The sequence below is a fragment of the Ranitomeya imitator genome, chromosome 4 (assembly GCF_032444005.1).
Source record: "Ranitomeya imitator isolate aRanImi1 chromosome 4, aRanImi1.pri, whole genome shotgun sequence".
NCBI classification, from domain to species: Eukaryota; Metazoa; Chordata; class Amphibia; order Anura; family Dendrobatidae; genus Ranitomeya; species Ranitomeya imitator.
In genome coordinates this window covers 428,514,416-428,536,517 of record NC_091285.1, presented here as the reverse complement: position 1 = coordinate 428,536,517, position 22,102 = coordinate 428,514,416, and the positions used below count along the sequence as shown (strand labels likewise).

Below are 22,102 nucleotides of genomic sequence, written 5' to 3'. Positions count from 1 at the left end.
AAATGGCTAAGGGGTTAGTACATTTATGTTTGTGGCTGGGGTGGTGGTCCTCGAAGTTGGTGGAAATGGAAAATGGCGGATTGCCGGGGGGGGGGGGAGGATCTCAATAGGTCCTGGACTCCCCGGGGTAATTTGAAATGGTAAAAGGGGTATGGATAATCCCGTGGAGGGGATTATTGGGGGACCCACAAACTGGTGTGCGGTTTTGGCCTGGCGGGTGGAGTTTGCCTCCGAGCTGGTGCTTAGCGGCTGGGGGTAAGGCGGTTATAAGGCCAAAATAGGTGGGACGGTTGGCTGAAAAACGTTAATACTGGTTTCGGGCTTCAAGGACCATCCACTTCCGGGGTTTACTGTTATTATATTGTTGTATGTTAAATTTTAATAAACGGCTGCTGTGGCCAATTAATCCAATTTAATTGTCGTGTGTTTAATAGGGGGTAATCCTCTGTCACAGGAAAGGGGGAGGTGGCCGTTACTCCGGGGTGTCATAAGGTAAGGTAAATGGTTTTATACGAGAGCTCACAGGAGTCACGGATACCCGTTGTCAAGAAAGGCTGTACTGGGCCTCCGGCCCTTGGGGGAGGCCGCCATGACAGGGTGACGTGGGACAATAGGGAGCTCGTAGGAAGTTGGGGGGTATAGGGTTAACAGAAGCTAAGAGGAGGGACGGAGTTTTTTGAATTTGAAAAAGGAAGGAGGGGTCGGAGACAGGGCAGGGGGGGGGGGGCCTATATAAAAGGTGGTGGCCACGTGGAGGGGGCAACCATTTGGGTACTCACCAGCCACAGAAGAGAAGCTCCCACCCACCCTCCCTTTTGTAGGTAAGGTTCAAGGGTAGAAGCAACTGTTGTTAGTATGAGGTTAGAGCTAGGATGCTTAACATTATGAAGGTACTTATGTAAATTTAAGTATGGATGATCTTATGTCGCGGCAGCATGGCTGGGGTGGTGGTCCTCGAAGTTGGTGGAAGTGGAAAATGGCGGATTGCCGGGGGGGGGGGGGGGGGAGGATCTCAATAGGTCCTGGACTCCCCGGGGTAATTTGAAATGGTAAAAGGGGTATGGATAATCCCGTGGAGGCGATTATTGGGGGACCCACAAACTGGTGTGCGGTTTTGGCCTGGCGTGTGGAGTTTGCCTCCGAGCTGGTGCTTAGCTGCTGGGGGTAAGGCGGTTATAAGGCCAAAATAGGTGGGACAGTTGGCTGAAAAACGTTAATACTGGTTTCGGGCTTCGAGGACCATCCACTTCCGGGGTTTACTGTTATTATATTGTTGTATGTTAAATTTTAATAAACGGCTGCTGTGGCCAATTAATCCAATTTAATTGTCGTGTGTTTAATAGGGGGTAATCCTCTGTCGCAGGAAAGGGGGAGGTGGCCGTTACTCCGGGGTGTCATAAGGTAAGGTAAATGGTTTTATACGAGAGCTCACAGGAGTCACGGATACCCGTTGTCATGCGTCTTGGCATGCTTTCCACCAGTCTTTCACACTGCTTCTGGCGCAAAAATGGAAGCAGTTCTTTGTTTGATGGCTTGTGACTATCCATCATCCTCTTGATTCCATTCCAGAGGTTTTCAATGGGGTTCAGGTCTGGAGATTGGGCTGCCCATGACAGGGTTTTGATGTGGTGGTCTCTTAATTTTTTGCCAGAGCTATAGGTAGACAGACACAGACAGACAGATAGATAGATAGATAGATAGATAGATAGATAGATAGATAGATAGATAGATAGATAGAGCTATATAGATAAATATGCATACACAGTGTATTAATAATTTGGATGCAATATCCAATGATACCGTTATATTATTTCTTAGAATTGTGCCTTCTCAGTTGCTTGTGTAACATTTATTTCCCAGTTTCCTGCTCTTATACAGCTGTTCGGCTGGGGGAGGAGAACATCATTATGAGCTGAGCTGTTTTATTGTCAGCACTGGCAGATCTCCGATATTGTAGTGCAGACCCTTCTCATACACAATCTACCAGTGTTTGACCCAGCTTATATGACCATCCCCATGATGTGGCTGTGCACCTGCCTTACTCTGCTAGCACTAAGTACTGGTAAGTAAACATTACCTTCATGCAATCACTAAATTGGAAGTTTTCATGTAATATTTTGGCATTTCTATATAATCATACGCAGATAATATTTGGGAAATTGTAAATTTGGGCAATTTATTGTGTCATTTGTAATTCCATATTGCTGTCTGATTATGTGCATGCGGTAAAGTTTCAGACTAGAGCGTTCCAGGGTGTGTCTGCTGGATCATGATAGTTCATGTCTATCAATGTACTGGAAAGCAGAACTCAAATTCCCTATGCCATATCATGTTATTACTATATTTATGGATTGACTTGGTACCAAGATGTTTTTTTCCCGCCTTTATGATTTTGCATGTAAAATATTTTATATTCATATTTAGAGTTATTTTATATTGTGAAAACCACCTGTATCTGACGATGGGTCATCACTGATTGAATTATTGCTACATAACCTGTGAAATGCAGAATACTGTATACATATAATATAATATCTATTTTACATGCAAACTCTCGGCCCTTTAGACATAGCATGTTATTTAAGCATAATGTTTCTTAATAAGCATGAACACCACAGCCGCCCCGAGATATTGAACGTTGGACACAATCTGCTAAAGAATTACATTTTAGAGGTTTTAGCTGATAATACTGTTTTCCCCAAAGATAGGTAGTGCTGGTATAGCAGTACTGCCTACATAGAAAATAAAAGCATCACGGAGAAGCACGAATTAAAATGTATAACTATTCTATACGAACAACATGCATATTAATGAAGGGGCCTAAACTGCTTGTATATGTAAGGATTTAAAGCTCCCATGCTGTGGAGATTAGTTTTGATCCACCATATCTGGCCATGAGTTGAATTTCAAGAGACTGTTAGCCATGTAATATGAGATCATTTTCCGCAATAAAAAAAGTTACCGTAAACAATTTGGATTTATTTCTTTGATTTGGTTCTCTTCATCTGATCTTTAGGTCAAATTTATGCAGAAATATGGAAAATTTTGACGGGTACACAAACTTTGAAGCACCGCTATATATGGCATTTTTCAACAATTCTTCTTTTGCATGCTCCATATTTATCTCTTTCTCCATCTAGAATTGTCAGTTTTCCCTCAGCTAGTAAGTGAAGAGCTATTCTATTACACATAACCCACAGAGACATTGAGGAGATCCTGCTCACCTATCTGTTAGGCCCCTTCACATGTCTGTTTATTGTGTCCATATGCGATCTGTTTTTTTAAGGACCACAAATACAATGGCGGTGCGTACATGTAAGGTTTTTCACATGGATCGTGTGTCCATGTGAAAAACCCGCAGACATGACCTTTTGTTTGCGCAGCACGGACAAAATGCATGCGGCACACATGCACACAGATGACACACAGCTAAAATGTACCAGCACCTGTGAAAAAGCGGTACAGTTTGCGCTGATCCCTGGCGCTAGGTGCTGAATGCAGCTCTCATTGTTGTGGCCTCCCTGAGATTAGTATGACGAAGCAACAATGATGGGAGTTGTATTCAGCATTTGCTGTGTACATCGTGCGTAAAATTACGAATTAAATAAAAAAAATGGTGTGGGCTCCCACGTAATTGTCTTAATCAGCAGAAGGAAAGCCCACGGCTGGGGTTGATGTTAATAATCTGGGAAGGAGGACAATATCCCAAAAGGTTTCCAGGCCATTAATAACAGCTCACAGCTGTTTGCTTAGCCTTTACTGGTTCGTTTACGAGGGACTGCATAAAAAAATGACATAGGGTCCCAATAAATTCAGACCAACAAAGGCTAAACAGACAGCAGTGGGTTGATATTAATAGCCTGGGAAGGGGCCAGGGATATTGCTTCCACCCCTCCCAGGCTATTACATCAGCCCTCATCCACCTCATAAATAGCGCATCCATAAGATGCACCATATATGAAGGTTAGCCTATCTCTTCCAAATTGTCCTGTGTGGTGGCAAGTGGGGTACATCTGGATGTCTTGATGAACAGTGGCATGATGCAAATGCTCTCCCTGATATCCAGGACAAACAGAGTTGAGTTTGGGACGCTGCTTCAGTGACGAGCGGTAATGTCATAGAGGTTAACGCAGTTTCCCACACTCAGGTCACTGTGAGCGGCCCGATGACTTGCGGTGACCTTTATGATGTCACCGCTAGCACCATGATCTCACTCATACCCCAGCAGTTGCCTTTCCCTCTGCAGGTTATAAAAATTGTGCAGGAGCCTACTTCATTTTTAAAATTTAATTCTTGATTTTACACATGCCACGGCAATTAGGGATCAGCTAACGCCGCACAGTCTGAAGAAGGCGGAGGGAGGTGAGTGAGAGGCGAAGTTATGCACTGCGCATGCCCATGAATCCCAGCCCCGCAGTGTGAATAAATCAGAAGACACTGCGGGGCGGGATCTCGGGCAGCGCGGCCGCACAGGCACAGTCAGCCTGACATTAAATGATGTCAGGAGATGGGCAGCGCTAACTGCACATGCCCAAGGGATAACATAACAGCGCAGGCTCCGGGACAGATTCAAACAACGCCAAGGAGGCGGCGCCCGGCCCCAAGGGGGTATGAATGACGATTGTGCTGCATCTGATTAGGAAGGAAAGTCCTGCCTCCCTGGCGATTTCACGGTATGAGGGGGAACATTTTATAAGTGTATATTTCAGCATGTGCAAGGAGCATAACTAAAAGAGCCACCTTGTCCAAATGCAGCATTAGTGCTGCACAAGGTGGCTCTTTTAGGCTACTTTCACACTAGCGTTGTTTGGCGTACGTCGCAATGCGTCGTTTGGGAGAAAAAACACATCCTGCAAATGTGCCTGCAGGATGCGTTTTTTCTCCATAGACTTGCATTAGCTATGCATTGCGACGTATGGCCACACGTCGCATCCGTCATGCGACGGATGCGTTGTGTTTTGGCGGACCGTTGGCACAAAAAAAGTTGCATGTAACATTTTTTGTGCGTCGTGTTCGCCATTTCCGACCGCGCATGCGCAGCTGGAACTCCGCCCCCTCCTTCCCGGACCTTACAATGGGGCAGCGGATGCGTTGTAAAACTGCATGCGCTGCCCCCGTTGTTCATTATTTTGCAGTTTGCGTCGGTACGTCGGGCCGATGCATGGCGACGGCACCGTACCGACGCTAGTGTGAAAGTAGCCTTAGTGACAAACGCCTGGGGGGGTGACAGGTTCCCTTCAATGAGCACAAATCATATTAAAAATGTAGTCCCCATTCTGTAAAAATAATTTTTATATTGGGCAAATTTTTAGTTTATTAATTACGGAGCTAGTGACAGTGATTTGCATTGACACTGGTATTTTATTTTCTTTTTAGTTAATTTATTTTTTACTTGTTTTGCTGATTTGTTTTTCATTTATTTTACACATTGTGCCCCCCATAAGGCCATCAAAGAACTTTGGGAGACATTTAAATATTAAAATCTTATTAATTCCCTTGTAATTGGGGCTGGTATATTAGGGATATACAGTTTGCTGATCGTATAACAGAGCTGTCTGGGTTTCCTATGATGCAGGAGCTATTAGTCCCTCACTATATACAGTGATCACATGACCACTGTGTATGGAGGAGGAAGCGCTCTGAGCGCTTCAAAATGCTGTGCACACAGTCCTTCTTTATTGCTGTGTATACAGCATTGGATAATGCACAGCCGGATCCCAGCTTCTGGACCTACATTATCTTGTGTAGTTGTGATCCCATGGAGCAACATTTTAGGCTGGAGTCACACTCAGCGTAAGACAATACGGTCCGTATATTACGGCTGTAATACGCTGAAAAGTCCCCAAAATAGTGGTCCGTAGCTCCTCCGTAGGCAGGGTGTTTCAGCGTTTTTTGCGCATGGCATCCTCTGTATGTAATCCGTATGGCATCCGTACTGCGTGTTTTTCTCGCAGGCTTGCAAAACCAACATACGGCTATACAAGGGATCCATGTGTAAAAAAAAACAAAAACATATATACTGTCTATATATATATATATATATATATATATATATGTCAGTAGACACATGTATGTATATATATTATTACTTCATACAGCGCTAGATAGCTTTAAAGCCGGTAATTCAATTGCCGGCTTTTGCTATCTCCTTCCTAAAACCCGACATGATATGAGACCTGGTTTACATACAGTAAACCATCTCATATCACCTTTTTTTTGCATATTCTACACTACTAATGTTAGTAGTGTGTATATACAAAATTTGGCCGTTCTAGCTATTAAATTAAAGGGTTAAATGGCGGAAAAAATTGGCGTGGGCTCCCGTGCAATTTTCTCCACCAGAGTAGTAAAGCCAGTGACTGAGGGCAGATATTAATAGCCTGGAGAGGGTCCATGGTTATTGGCCCCCCCCTGGCTAAAAACATCTGCCCCCAGCCACCCCAGAAAAGTCACATCTGGAAGATGCGCCTATTCTGGCACTTGGCCACTCTCTTCCCATTCCCGTGTAGCGGTGGGATATGGGGTAATGAAGGGTTAATGCCACCTTGCTATTGTAAGGTGACATTAAGCCAAATTAATAATGGAGAGGCGTCAATTATGACACCTATCCATTATTAATCCAATAGTAGTAAAGGGTTAAAAAATACACAAACACATTATTAAAAAGTATTTTAATGAAAAAATCACAAAGGTTGTTGTAATATTTTATTCTACGCTCAATCCACTCACTGAAGACCCTCGCTCTGTAACAAAAAACAAAAGCAAAACAACAATATACATACCTTCCGAAGATCTGTAAAGTCCCACAATGTAAATCCATCTGAAGGGGTTAAAATATTTTGCAGCAAGGAGCTCTGCTAATGCAGCGCTGCTCCTTGCTGCAAAACCCTGGAGAATGAAGGTAAAGTAGGTCAATGACCTATATTTACCTTCATTTGTGGTGAGGCACCCTCTGCTGGTTGTTCCTAGATCGTGGGAACTTTCCTAAAAAGCTCCCAGGCTCGAGTTCATAAGAGGCGCCCTCTGCTGGTTGTCCTCATATGAACTCGAGCCTGGGAGCTTTCAAGGAAAGTTCACACGATCTAGGGACAACCAGCAGAGGGCACCTCACCGCAAATGAAGGTAAATATAGGTCATTGACCTACTTTACCCTCATTCCCCGGGGTTTTGCAGCCACGAGCACCGCTGCATTAGCAGAGTTCATGGCTGCAAAATATTTTAACCCCTTCAGATGGATTTACATCGTTGGACGTTACAGATCTGCGGAAGGTATGGATATTGTTGGTTTATTATTTTTTTTGTTACAGATCGAGGGTCTTCAGTGGTTGGATTGAGCGTAGAATAAAATATTACAACAACCTTTGTTTTTATTTCATTAAAATAATTTTTAATAATGTGGTTGTGTTTTTTTTTAACCCTTTACTAGTATTTATTACATAGTTATTAAGGTTGAAGGAAGACTTTAAGTCCATCTAGTTCAACCCATAGCCTAACCTAACTTGCCCTAATTATTGGATTAATAATGGATAGATGTCATAATTGACGCCTCTCCATTATTAATTTGGCTTAATGTCACCTTAAAATAGCAAGGTGGCATTAACCCTTCATTTCCCCATATCCCACCGCTACACGGGAATGGGAAGAGAGTGGTCAAGTGCCAGAATAGGCGCATCTTCCAGATGTGCCTTTTCTGGGGTGGCTGGGGCAGATGTTTTTAGCCAGGGGGGCCAATAATCATGGACCCTCTCCAGGCTATTAATATCTGCCCTCAGTCACTGGCTTTACTACTCTGGCGGAGAAAATTGCGCGGGAGCCCACGCCAATTTTTTCTGCCATTTAACCCTTTAATTTAATAGCTAGAATGGCCAAATTTTGCATATACACACTACTAACATTAGTAGTGTGGAATATGCAAAAAAAAGGTGATATGACATGGTTTACTGTATGTAAACCATGTCTCATATCATGTTGGGTTTAGGAAGGAGATAGCAAAAGCCGGTAATTGAATTACCGGCTTTAAAGCTATCTAGCGCTGTATGAAGTAATAATATATATACATATATGTGTCTCACTGACATATATATATATATATATACCTATTCTATGTCTACACATTTATTCTACCTATTCTACTGTAAGCTGTCAGTGTGATTTTACTGTACACCGCACTGCATTGCCGGCTTTTCTCTCTAACACCGCTGCGTATTTCTCGCAAGTCACACTGCTGGTCCATGTGTAATCCGTATTTTTGGGGCTTCCATTGACTTTCATTGGCTTTTTTTTGCGCAATACGGTGACAAACGCAGCATGCTGCGATTTTTTACGGCCGTAGAAAGCCGTATAATACTGATCAGTAAAATACGGCAGATAGGAGCAGCGGCATAGAGAATAATTGTGCCGTTTGTTTGGCGAGTTTTACGGACGTATTTTCTGCACTCATACGTCCGTAAAACTCGCTAGTGTGACTCCAGCTTTAGAAGTGGTAAATCTGCTAGGCTGATGCAAGAAGTTAAAAGGAAATATTGGGTCCTGCACTCGCAGACACTTGCCAGATGCAAAAAAATGGGTGCTGTGCTAATTTTTTACTCTTCTTGCAAACACAACAGACTGATTAGACACAGTGTGATTGTGAATTAATGCAGTAATAGCAGCCCTCTCAATGTCAGTGACATGTATATCTTTCCCTCTCTCTCTAAGTTTTATAAGTTGCACAGTGTCTCTCTGACTAATTTCTGAAGTGCTCTCTCCTATCCATATTCTCCACTAAATGGCAACAGCATCTCCTGCTTGGGCTTTTATAATGGCTCACATCTATAGTCCCTTGTGATTGGCTGTACTATAGGTTGCTGTGCCTGCTGCATGCCATTATGGGAAAGCCTGCCGCATTGTATCTGAGGTAATATGATCTTTTTCCTCTGCTTTATGTTATTTTTTACATGGCAATGACCAATATAGGAAATTTGTCTTAAACAAATCAAGAATTATTTGAATTCACAAACTTCGTTGATTAGAAAATTATACTGAAATTGCATAATTGATTCAATCAGCTCTATTTATAATTAACTTCAAGGAAAGATAGCCATGGCAGCACTTCCTTCCAATGCCACTGAAAAGCTAGTCCAGTTATGGCAATAATGGCTTTTCAGAATTGGAATCGAGCTCTACTTTCTTGTTAATACTCCAAGCTGTGTCAGAAGATTTACTGTAAAATAATAGGTACTCCAGCTGTTAAAAATGCATGATCATAAATATGTGAATCGGCTTTGATTCATGCAAATATGTGATATAGAAAAGGTCAATCAGAAAATGCCATAGGGATAAAAAACACTTTAATGCATATTACAATTATGCTGTACCCTCGCCAAGCGTTTCTTGGCAAAGTAGCAGCATTGCCGATCTACTAATGTGAAAACAAATTAGGTGATACGCAAATGAAGAAGCATGCCTTATAGATATCTATATAGATAACAGAGAGTATGAATATCAAGTATATGTAAAATGTGAAATGTGAAAACATAGCATTTCATCGACCTATCTCATTTACGAGCTCCTTCTCCCTCCTGCTTTCAATTTATGTTACCGTATATTAAAAAGAGGATGAGATGTGGAAGAGTCTTTTATTAACCTCTCTACCCCGAGGTTGGTTTGCACGTTAAATACCGGGCCAATTTTTACAATTCTAACCACTGTCCATTTATGAGGTAATAACTCTGGAAAGCTTCAATGGATCCCAGTAATTCTGATATTGTTTTTTTTTGTGACATATTGTACTTCATGATAGTCGTAACATTTCTTGGTATGACTTGTGTTTATTTATGAAAAAAATGGAAATTTGAAAATTTTGCAATTTTTCAACTTTGAATTTCATGCCCTTAACCCCTTAGTGACAGAGCCAATTTGGTATTTAATGACCAAGCCAATTTTTGCAATTCTGACCACTGTCACTTTATGAGGTTATAACTCTGGAACGCTTCAACGGATCCCGCTGATTCTGAGAATGTTTTTTCGTGACATATTGTACTTCATGTTAGTGGTAACATTTCTTCGATATTACTTGCGATTATTTATGAAAAAAACGGAAATATGGCGAAAATTTTTAAAATTTTGCAATTTTCAAACTTTGTATTTTTATGCCCTTAAATCAGAGAGATATGTCACGAAAAATAGTTAATAAATAACATTTCCCACATGTCTACTTTACATCAGCACAATTTTGGAAACAAAATTTGTTTTTGTTAGGGAGTTAAAAGGGTTAAAAGTTGCAAAGATACAAATAGGCGGGCACCGCACACAATATATCCCAAAGGGATCAGCCACGTGCATATAAAAAGTATCAAATAAAAAACAAAGAAGAAAAAGGACTATGCACAAAGTGGGATCAACCTTATAAATTTAATTTTATTCCAACAATACACCTTACACAAAGGCACAGAAAGGGAGAAACAGACATTAAAAACATTTAAAACTAAACGGACCCACCCACATCCCCCCATATGCAATAACAAGGATCCATATAGCACCATATAACAAATATGACAGTAATACAAAAAGGCACTTGAACAGCTAGGCAGATCAATATAATGACCAACACATATATTTAATACTTTATGCTGCCCACTTAAAGGACCCTAATAAGAAAAAGGCGTTATACGATGTAAGGACCCAAAAGTGAAAAGAGATACTCCCCTAGTCACACAGCAAACCTGTGATCAATAGACGTGCTGTCCTAGGCAAAAGTCAGGTGCTAAGTCAGTGAAATACCTGATGCATCTAACTTGCCATATGACCCTAATACTAACACCCCATATAATACTATACCAAAATGTGGCACCGATTTTTCAGTTCCTAAGGGGTAAATACCCCAATGATATCAGTAGCAGGATGTGCCCTCGAGCAAAGAATAAAGAGCAGCAAACACACAAAAATATGTGCATCCAGGTAAGGTCAGGATGGACAGAAAGATGGAACCAAGACCGGGGAGATCCAAAAGAAAGGGGGGATGGAGGCCTTATATGGTCATATATGTCATATGGCAAGTTAGATGCATCAGGTATTTCACTGACTTAGCACCTGACTTTTGCCTAGGACAGCACGTCTATTGATCACAGGTTTGCTGTGTGACTAGGGGAGTATCTCTTTTCACTTTTGGGTCCTTACATCGTATAACGCCTTTTTCTTATTAGGGTCCTTTAAGTGGGCAGCATAAAGTATTAAATATATGTGTTGGTCATTATATTGATCTGCCTAGCTGTTCAAGTGCCTTTTTGTATTACTGTCATATTTGTTATATGGTGCTATATGGATCCTTGTTATTGCATATGGGGGGATGTGGGTGGGTCCGTTTAGTTTTAAATGTTTTTAATGTCTGTTTCTCCCTTTCTGTGCCTTTGTGTAAGGTGTATTGTTGGAATAAAATTAAATTTATAAGGTTGATCCCACTTTGTGCATAGTCCTTTTTCTTCTTTGTTTTTTTTAAGGGTTAAAAGTTGACCAGCAATTTCTCATTTTTACAACACCATTTTTTTTTAGGGACCACATCACATTTGAAGTCATTTTGAGGGGTCTATATGATAGAAAATAATGAAGTGTGACACCATTCTAAAAACTACACCCCTCAAGGTTCTCAAAACCACATTCAAGAAGTTTATTAACCCTTTACGTGCTTCACAGGAACTGAAACAATGTGGAAGGAAAAAATGAACATTTAACTTTTATTTGCAAACATCTTAATTCAGAACCATTTTTTTTTATTTTCACAAGTGTAAAAACAGAAATGTAACCATAAATTTTGTTATGCAATTTCTTCTGAATACGACAATACCACATATGTGGGGGTAAACCACTTTTTGGGCGCACCGCAGAACTTAGAAGTGAAGGAGCGCCGTTTGACTTTTTCAATGCAGAATTGGCTGGAATTGAGATCAGACGCCATGTCACGTTTAGAGAGCCCCTGATGTGCCTAAATAGTAAAAACTCCCCACAAGTGACACCATTTTGGAAACTAGACCCCTTAAGGAACTTATCTAGATGTGTGGTGAGCACTTTGAACCCCCAAGTGCTTCACAGAAGTTTATAACGTAGAGCCGTGAAAATAAAAAATCGCTTTTGTTTACACAAAAATGATCTTTTCGCCCACAAATTCTTATTTTCACAAGGGTAACAGGAGAAATTAGACCACAAAAGTTGTTGTGCGATTTCTCCTGAATACGTTGATACCCCATATGTGAGGGTAAACCACTGTTTGGGCGCACCGCAGAGCTTGGAAGTGAAGGAGCGCCGTTTTACTTTTTCAATGTAAAATTGGCTGGAATTGAGATTGGATGCCATGTCGCGTTTGGAGAGCCTCTGATGTGCCTAAACAGTGGAAACCCCCCACAAGTGACCCCATTTTGGAAACTAGACCCCTTAAGGAACATATCTAGATGTGTGGTGAGCACTTTGAACCCCCATGTGCTTCACAGAAGTTTATAATGTAGAGCCGTGAAAAAAAAAATCGCATTTTATCTACAAAAATGATCTTTTTGCCCACAAATTTTTATTTTCACAAGGGTAACAGGAGAAATTAGACCACAAAAGTTGTTGTGCAATTTCTCCTGAGTACGCTGATACCCAATATGTGGGGGTAAACCACTGTTAGGGCGCACCGCAGAGCTTTGAAGAGAAGGAGTGCCGTTTTACTTTTTCAATGTAGAATTGGCTGGAATTGAGATTGGACGCCATGTCGCGTTTGGAGAGCCCCTGATGTGCCTAAACAGTGGAAACCCCCCACAAGTGACACCATTTTGGAAACTAGGCCCCTTAAGGAACTTATCGAGATGTGTGGCGAGCACTTTGAACCCCCATGTGCTTCACAGAAATTTATAACGTAGAGCCGTGAAAAAAAAATTGCATTTTTTCTACAAAAATGATCTTTTTGCCCACAAATTTTTATTTTCACAAGGGTAACAGGAGAAATTAGACCACTACAGTTGTTGTGCAATTTCTCCTGAGTACGTCGATACCCAATATATGGGGGTAAACCACTGTTTGGGCACACCGCAGAGCTTGGAAGAGAAAGAGTGCTGTTTTACTTTTTCAATGTAGAATTGGCTGGAATTGAGATCGGACGCCATGTCGCGTTTGGAGAGCCCCTGATGTGCCTAAACAGTAGAAATCCCCCACAAGTGACCCCATTTTGGAAACTAGACCCCCCATGGAACTTATCTAGATGTGTGGTGAGAACCTTGAATGCCCAAGTGCTTCACAGAAGTTTATAATGCAGAGCCGTGAAAATAAAAAATATTTTTTTTTTCCACAAAAAAGATTTTTTAGCCCCCAAGTTTTTATTTTCACAAGGGTAACAAGAGAAATTGGACCCCTAAAGTTGTTGTCCAATTTGTCCTGAGTATGCTGGTACCCCATATGTGGGGGTAAACCACTGTTTGGGCGCACGGCATAGCTCGGAAGGAAGGAGCGCCGTTTTGGAATGCAGACTTTGATAGAATGGTCTGTGGGCATTATGTTGCGATTGCAGAGCCCCTGATGTACCTAAACAGTAGTAACCCCCCACAAGTGACCCCATTTTGGAAACTAGACCCCCCAAGGAACTTATCTAGATGTGTGGTGAGAACTTTGAATGCCCAAGTGCTTCACAGAAGTTTAGAATGCAGAGTCGTGAAAATAAAAAATATTTTTTTTTCCACAAAAAAGATATTGTAGCCCCCAAGTTTTTATTTTCACAAAGGTAACAGGAGAAATTGGACTGCAATAGTTGTTGTCCAATTTATCCCGAGTACGCTGATGCACCATATGTGGGGGTAAACTACTGTTTGGGCGCACGGCAGAGCTCGGAAGGGAAGGAGCGCCTTTTTGGAATGCAGACTTTGATAGAATGGTCTGTGGGCATTATGTTGCGATTGCAGAGCCCCTGATGTACCTAAACTGTAGTAACCCCCCACAAGTGACCCCATTTTGGAAACTAGACCCCCCAAGGAACTTATCTAGATGTGTGGTGAGAACTTTGAATGCCCAAGTGCTTCACAGAAGTTTAGAATGCAGAGTCGTGAAAATAAAAAATATTTTTTTTTTCCACAAAAAAGATATTGTAGCCCCCAAGTTTTTATTTTCACAAGGGTAACAGGAGAAATTGGACTGCTATAGTTGTTGTCCAATTTATCCCGAGTACGCTGATGCGCCATATGTGGGGGTAAACCACTGTTTGGGCGCACGGCAGAGCTCAGAAGGGAAGGAGCGCCTTTTTGGAATGCAGACTTTGATAGAATGGTCTGTGGGCATTATGTTGCGATTGCAGAGCCCCTGATGTACCTAAACTGTAGTAACCCCCCACAAGTGACCCCATTTTGGAAACTAGACCCCCCAAGGAACTTATCTAGATGTGTGGTGAGAACTTTGAATGCCCAAGTGCTTCACAGAAGTTTAGAATGCAGAGTCGTAAAAATAAAAAATATTTTTTTTTCCACAAAAAAGATATTGTAGCCCCCAAGTTTTTATTTTCACAAGGGTAACAAGAGAAATTGGACCCCAGAAGTTGTTGTCCAATTTATCCCGAGTACGCTGATGCCCCATATGTGGGGGTAACCCACTGTTTGGGCGCACGGCAGAGCTCAGAAGGGAGGGAGCACCATTTGACTTTTTGAGAGCAAAATTGGCTGTCGTGTTTGGAGACCCCCTGATGTACCTAAACAGTGGAAACCCCCCAATTCTAGCTCCAACCCTAACCCCAACACACCCCTAACCCTAATCCCAACCTGATCCATAATCCTAATCACTAACCCTAACCATAATCACAACCCTTACCCCAAAACAACCCTAATGTCAACCCTAACCATAACCCTAATCAAAACCCTAAATCCAACACACCCCTAATCCTAATCTCAACCCTAACCTCAAACCTAACCCTAATCCCAATACACCCCTAATCACAACCCTAACCTTAACCCTAATCCCAAACCTAACCCTAATCCCAAGCGTAACCCTAATGCCAACCCTAACCCTAATACCAACCCTAATCCAAACCCTAACCCTAATCCCAGCTCTAACCCTAACTTTATCCCCAACCCTAGCCCTAACTTTAGCCCCAACCCTAACCCTAGCCCTAAGGCTACTTTCACACTTGCATCGTTTGGCATTCCGTCGCAATCCGTCGTTTTGGACAAGAAATGGATCCTGCAAATGTGCCCGCAGGATGCGTTTTTTGCCCATAGACTTGTATTGCCGACGGATCGTGATGGATGGCCACACGTCGCCTCCGTCGTGCACTGGATCAGTTGTGTTTTGGCGGAGCGTCGGCACAAAAAAACGTTCAATGAAACTTTTTTTGTACGTCGCATCTGCCATTTCTGACCGCGCATGCGTGGCAATAACTCCGCCCCCTCCTCCCCAGGACATAGATTGGGCAGCGGATGCGTTGAAAAACTACAGCTGCTGCCCACATTGTGCACAATTTTCACAACGTGCGTCGGTATGTCGGGCCGACGCATTGCGACGGCCCCGTACCGACGTAAGTGTGAAAGAAGCCTAACCCTAAATTTAGCCCCAACCCTAACCCTAAATTTAGCCCCAACCCTAACCCTAAATTTAGCCCCAACCCTAGCCCTAACCCTAGCCCTAACCCTAGCCCTAACCCTAACCCTACCCCTAACCCTACCCCTACCCCTACCCCTAACCCTACCCCTAACCCTAACCCTACCCCTAACCCTAACCCTAACCCTACCCCTAACCCTACCCCTAACCCTAACCCTACCCCTAACCATAACCCTACCCCTAACCCTAATTTTAGCCCCAACTGCTGTTCTCCTCCCGGCCGGCAGATGGAGACAGATGGTGGGCGCACTGGGCATGCGCCCGCCATTTTCTTCTGCCGGCGGCCAGGAGGAGCAGCAAGAGGATCCAGGGACACAGGTGAGTATTGTAGGGTCCCCAAATCCCCCTATTTCTCTGTCCTCTGATGTGCGATCACATCAGAGGACAGAGAATTACACTTTACTTTTTTTTTTTTTTTGCGATCGCCGGTAAACAGTTAATTACCGGCGACCGCAAAACAGTGGTCGGTAAAACCGACCCCGATCATGCTCTTTGGGGTCTCAGCTACCCCCGGCAGCCGAGACCCCAAAGACTCTCCCGGTGCCGGCCGGCGGGCGCACTGGGCATGCGCCCGCCATTTTGAAGATGGCGGCGCCCACCGGGAGACACGAGGAGCATCGGGGGAGCTAGGTGAGTATTGGGGGGCCACCTGGGACCCCTTTTCTCTGTCCTCCGATGTGCGATCACATCGGAGGACAGAGAAATTAAAAAGAGATCGCGTTTTTTTTTTTTTGCGATCGCCGGTAAACGGTTAATTCTCGGCGATCGCAAATGCGGGGTGGGTTAAAAACCCCCCGAATCATGTTCTCTGGGGTCTCGGCTACCCCCGGCAGCCGAGACCCCGGAGAAAATCGGCCTCTGGGGGGCGCTATTTACTTTTTCCACAGCGCCGTTAATTATCGGCGCTGTGGTTTAAGTACCCTTAGCTGCCGCCGTTAAAAGGCGTATCGGCTGTCGCTAAGGGGTTAAATCACAGTAATATGTCACACAAAATAGCTAATAAATAACTTTTCCCATATGTCTACTTTACACTAGCACAAATTTGGAACCAAAGTTTTTTTTTTGTTAGGAAGTTATAAAGGTTAAAAGTTGACCAGCGATTTTTCATTTTTCCAGCAAAATTTACAAAACCATTTTTTTTTAGGGATTACATCACATTTGAAGTAACGTTGAAGGATCTATATGATAGAAGATACCCAAACGTGACACCATTCTAAAAACTGCACCCCTCAAGGTGCTCAGAACCACATTCAAGAAGTTTATTAACCCTTCAGGTGCTTCACAGGAATTTTTGGAATGTGGAAAAAAAATTAACATTTAACTTTTTTTCACAAAAAATTTACATCAGATCAATTTTTTTTTTATTTTTTGACAAGGGTAACATGAAAAAATTGACCCCAAAATTTGTTGTGTTGAGCGACCTTGACCTTTTTAGAGTCGAGCCGGGTTTCGCGAAACCCGACTATCTCAAAAGTCGGGTCGAGTGAAATCGGCCGATTATGACGTAAAGTCGGGATCGACCGAAACACGAAACCCAATGCAAGTCAATGGGGCAGCATAGTCGGCAGTGAGTGGGGGCCAGGAAAACACCTAGAGTGCCCATTTTAATGTCAAAACCATCCATTCTTCTTAATGAAGCTTGTCAAGCGTAATTTACCTTATAATAATTGGAAGGCATTTGAAATTGGGGGTCATTTGGCTAAAGTTGTGGTGGGTAGGGCTGGTTCAAGTAATTAGTGGGCCCAGGAAATCTGGACCACGTCACGGCAGTGGAGCAGGGAGAGGTAAGTATTTCAACTTTGCAAGTGCTGTGAACCTGAGCAAGCAGGGGGGGCCCACTCGTTGGCATTGGCACTGGCACAGGGCCCCTCAAAGTACAGCGGTGTGTTTGCACGGCGGGGGCGCCTCCCACCGGCAGCAACACTTTTGCGTACTATGAGAGGCCCTGTGCCAGTGACGTCGCCAACTAGTATTCCTCCCCCCACCTGATGAAGGAACCTGCACTTTCATCTGCACCTTCCTCTTTGTCCCCGTGTAAGGTGGTATGGTATGCAGGAACAGCAACCTGACTTTCAGCAGGGTCACAATGTTGTTGTGTAGCGTGCACGGGGAATGTTGCGTTATGGGTCAATGTACCAGCAGACTCATCTATCACTGGCTGGGCAATGGGCAGGATGAGGAGGAAACACAGATATAGGCCCAAAGAATAAAGTTGGCTAAATGCAGTTCAAAATTGGTAACACAGGAATAACCAGGGGGCATTGCAGTGGAGGACAACTGGAATGAGAGGCTGACACAGAGAGTAGGCCCAAATCAGTAAGTAGTCGAAATGCAGTTCAAAATTGGCAACCGTAGTAAACAGGCAGCACAGCTTTGTTCAGTGGAGGAGAACAGCAAGGAGTGGCAGACACCGATAGTAGGCCCCAACCCAACTAGTAGGCCAAATGCAGTCTAACATTAACAACTACTTAACGAGCGCCTGAAAACGGAATTTCAGGACAGGAAACCAGGAGAACAGCAAGGAGCGGCAGACACTGTTAGTAGGCCCCAAACCAACTAGTACGCCAAATGCAGTTGTTCCATTTAACCACAATTTAACGAGAGCCTGAAGATAGAAGCTCAGGAAAGGCAACCTGGAGAACACCTTGGAGTGGAACACACCATCTCTCTCCACCCCATACCCATTTTGTAGGCCTAATGCAGTGTAGTTTTCTACAACTACTAAACGAGAGTCGGAAGACCGAAGCAATGGCAAGGAAACCTGGGGAACACCTTGGAGTGTAACACACCATCTCTCTCCACCCGATACCCATTTTGTAGGCCTAATGCAGTGTAGTTTTCTACAACTACTAAACGAGAGTCGGAAGATCGAAGCAATGGCGAGGAAACCTGGAGAACACCTTGGAGTGTAACACACCATCTCTCTCCACACCATAGCCAATTTGGAGGCCTAATGCAGCGTAGTTTCCAACAACTACTAAACGAGAGCATTAAGATCGAAGCTCTGGAAAGGCAACCTGGAGAACACCTTGGAGTGTAACACACCATCTCTCTCCACCCGATACCCATTTTGTAGGCCTAATGCAGTGTAGTTTTCTACAACTACTGAATGAGAGTCGGAAGACCGAAGCAATGGCAAGGAAACCTGGGGAACACCTTGGAGTGTAACACACCATCTCTCTCCACCCGATACCCATTTTGTAGGCCTAATGCAGTGTAGTTTTCTACAACTACTAAACGAGAGTCGGAAGACCGAAGCAATGGCAAGGAAACCTGGGGAACACCTTGGAGTGTAACACACCATCTCTCTCCACCCGATACCCATTTTGTAGGCCTAATGCAGTGTAGTTTTCTACAACTACTAAACGAGAGTCGGAAGACCGAAGCAATGGCAAGGAAACCTGGGGAACACCTTGGAGTGTAACACACCATCTCTCTCCACCCGATACCCATTTTGTAGGCCTAATGCAGTGTAGTTTTCTACAACTACTAAACGAGAGTCGGAAGACCGAAGCAATGGCAAGGAAACCTGGGGAACACCTTGGAGTGTAACACACCATCTCTCTCCACCCGATACCCAATTTGTAGGCCTAATGCAGTGTAGTTTTCTACAACTACTAAACGAGAGTCGGAAGACCGAAGCAATGGCAAGGAAACCTGGGGAACACCTTGGAGTGTAACACACCATCTCTCTCCACCCGATACCCATTTTGTAGGTCTAATGCAGTGTAGTTTTCTACAACTACTAAACGAGAGTCGGAAGACCGAAGCAATGGCAAGGAAACCTGGGGAACACCTTGGAGTGTAACACACCATCTCTCTCCACCCGATACCCATTTTGTAGGCCTAATGCAGTGTAGTTTTCTACAACTACTAAACGAGAGTCGGAAGACCGAAGCAATGGCAAGGAAACCTGGGGAACACCTTGGAGTGTAACACACCATCTCTCTCCACCCCATACCCAATTTGTAGGCCTAATGCAGCCTACTTTCCGACAACTACTAAACGAGAGCATGAAGATCGAAGCTCAGGAAAGGCAACCTGGGGAACACCTTGGAGTGTAACACACCCTCTCTCTACACCACGGAAGGGCTGATTCTTAGGAAGGAAGGCTGTCGGAAAGAAGCAGGGCGTGTCCGAGGGTGATTATATTCTTATTAGGTATATACTCACCCTCGGACGCGCCCTGCTTCTTTATTTGTAATGAATGTTTATTTGCAATGTGGTTTTGACTTACTCTATTTTTTTGGTAAATAATGATTTTATTATTTTCATTGTTTTGCATCTTCTTGGCAATAATATAAAGAAGACGCGACAGGACAACACTCGGTGGATGCCATATCTGTGTTTTAAATTGAAAAAAACTTTCAGTTAACTACTTGCAGGAGAAAGTTATTGTAGCTGGTGGCCATTTTTAGTACTGTACCAGATTTTTGTTGTATGTGTTTGTTTTTAATGTTAAAATGTCTGCATTTGATATCTCTCCAGTATTTTCTTTTTTATAAGCAAAATACTTATTTTTATATTTTCTGATGTTGGTTCAAGGGGTACACGGGCAGCAGTAGACAGGTCAGTGGAGGCCTAGTGGAAGGAGGGACCGCAGACAGGCTTTGAAGGCCTAACATAATAAATTGGGCTGGCTGTCGGCAATTTTAAATTGGTTCCAGGGGAACACGGGCGGCAGTAGCCAGGTCAGTGTAGTAGTAGTGGAAAGAACGGGCCGCAGACAGGCTTCGAAGGCCTAACATAACAAAAATTGGGCTGTAGGCAATTTAAAATTGGTTCCAGGGGAACACGGGCAGCAGTAGACAGGTCAGTGGAGGCCTAGTGGAAGGAGTGACCGCAGACAGGCTTCGAAGGCCTAACATAAGAAAAATGTCAATACAATGGTATTGACAGTGCCAGGCATTGAAGGATGTCAGCGCATAGACTAAACATTGGTGGAGCTGTGAGAGAAAATTTTGCAAGTGGTAGAGCACTGTTTGAGCTGGGGGGGGGGACTGTCTTGTGGCCGGCGGTACAGGCCCAGGGCCCCTCATATTACAACGGTGTGTCTGACGTTGGGTGCGCACCACCACCGCCAGACACTTTATTGTACTATGAGGGACCTAGTGGCAGTGCCGTCGACCAAAAGCGGGCACACCCACCTCCTCAGACAAACAGTACTCTCACGGGTGCTGGCGCCAAGTGGCGATACCACGGCCCCGTGTGGGGACTTTGGCCATTTAGGGAGGTGTTAACATGTCGGATGCTGGACAATCAGGTGCTGCAAATTACGAGATTGGAAAAGTCGTTCAGAATAGTCCACAGGCAAGACCTTTACATAGGAAAGCTAGGTGTCAGCCGGGCAAGGTGGGGCAAAAGATTTCGAAATCCAGTTGTGGTTCATTTTAATGAAGGTTAGATCATCTACATTTTGGGTAGCCAGACGAGTCCTTTTTTCTGTTAGTATTGAACCTGCAGCACTGAATACTCTTTCTGATAGGACACTAGCTGCCAGGCAAGCAAGCTCCTGCAATGCATATTCTGCCAATTCTGGCCAGGTGTCTAATTTTGATGCCCAGTAATCAAATGGGAATGACGGTTGAGGGAGAACGTCGATAAGGGATGAAAAATAGTTAGTAACCATACTGGACAAATGTTGTCTCCTGTCACTTTGAATTGATGCTGCAGTACCTGTCCTGTCTGCGGTCATAGCAAAATCACTCCACAACCTGGTCAGAAAACCCCTCTGGCCAACGCCACTTCTGATTTCTGCCCCTCTAACACCTCTGGTCTGCTGGCCCCTGCAGCTCGTGTTAGAACGATCACGGGCGCTGTGTGCAGGGAATGCCAGAAGCAAACGGTCAACAAGAGTTGATTGTTTGGTTGCTAATATTAGTTCCAAGTTCTCATGTGGCATTATATTTTGCAATTTGCCTTTATAGCGAGGATCAAGGAGGCAGGCCAACCAGTAATCGTCATCGTTCATCATTTTTGTTATGCGTGTGTCCCTTTTGAGGATACGCAAGGCATAATCCGCCATGTGGCCCAAAGTTCCAGTTCTCAAATCTGTGGTTGTGCTTGGTTGAGGGGCAGTTTCAGGCAAATCCACGTCACTTGTGTCCCTCCAAAAACCAGAACCCGGCCTTGCCGCGCCAACAATTTCCACTGGCCCCGGAAAAGCTTCCTCATTAAAAATATAATCATCCCCATCATCCTCCTCGTCCTCCTCCTCCTGTTCGCCCGCTACCTCGTCCTGTACACTGCCCTGGCCAGACAATGGCTGACTGTCATCAAGGCTTTCCTCTTCCTCAGCTGCAGACGCCTGATCCTTTATGTGCGTCAAACTTTGCATCAGCAGACGCATTAGGGGGATGCTCATGCTTATTATGGCGTTGTCTGCACTAACCAGCCGTGTGCATTCCTCAAAACACTGAAGGACTTGACACATGTCTTGACTCTTCGACCACTGCACACCTGACAACTCCATGTCTGCCATCCTACTGCCTACTGTATGTGTATCCTCCCACAAAAACAT

At 43.8% G+C, this 22,102-nt stretch overlaps 1 protein-coding gene across 2 annotated transcripts in view; it reads left to right on the top strand.

Moving 5' to 3' along the window:
- Positions 1 to 1,928: 1,928 nt before the first annotated feature.
- Positions 1,929 to 22,102, top strand: part of LOC138676332 (neuronal acetylcholine receptor subunit alpha-3-like) — a 108,527-nt gene continuing 88,353 nt past the window's right edge. The window contains exon 1 of one of the 2 annotated variants that reach the window (XM_069765520.1): positions 1,929 to 2,062. In XM_069765520.1, coding sequence (XP_069621621.1) covers positions 2,005 to 2,062 — 58 coding nt within the window. In that variant the 5' untranslated portion in view covers positions 1,929 to 2,004. The remainder of the gene's footprint in view (positions 2,063 to 22,102) is intronic. The other variant, XM_069765521.1, reaches the window with a different exon arrangement.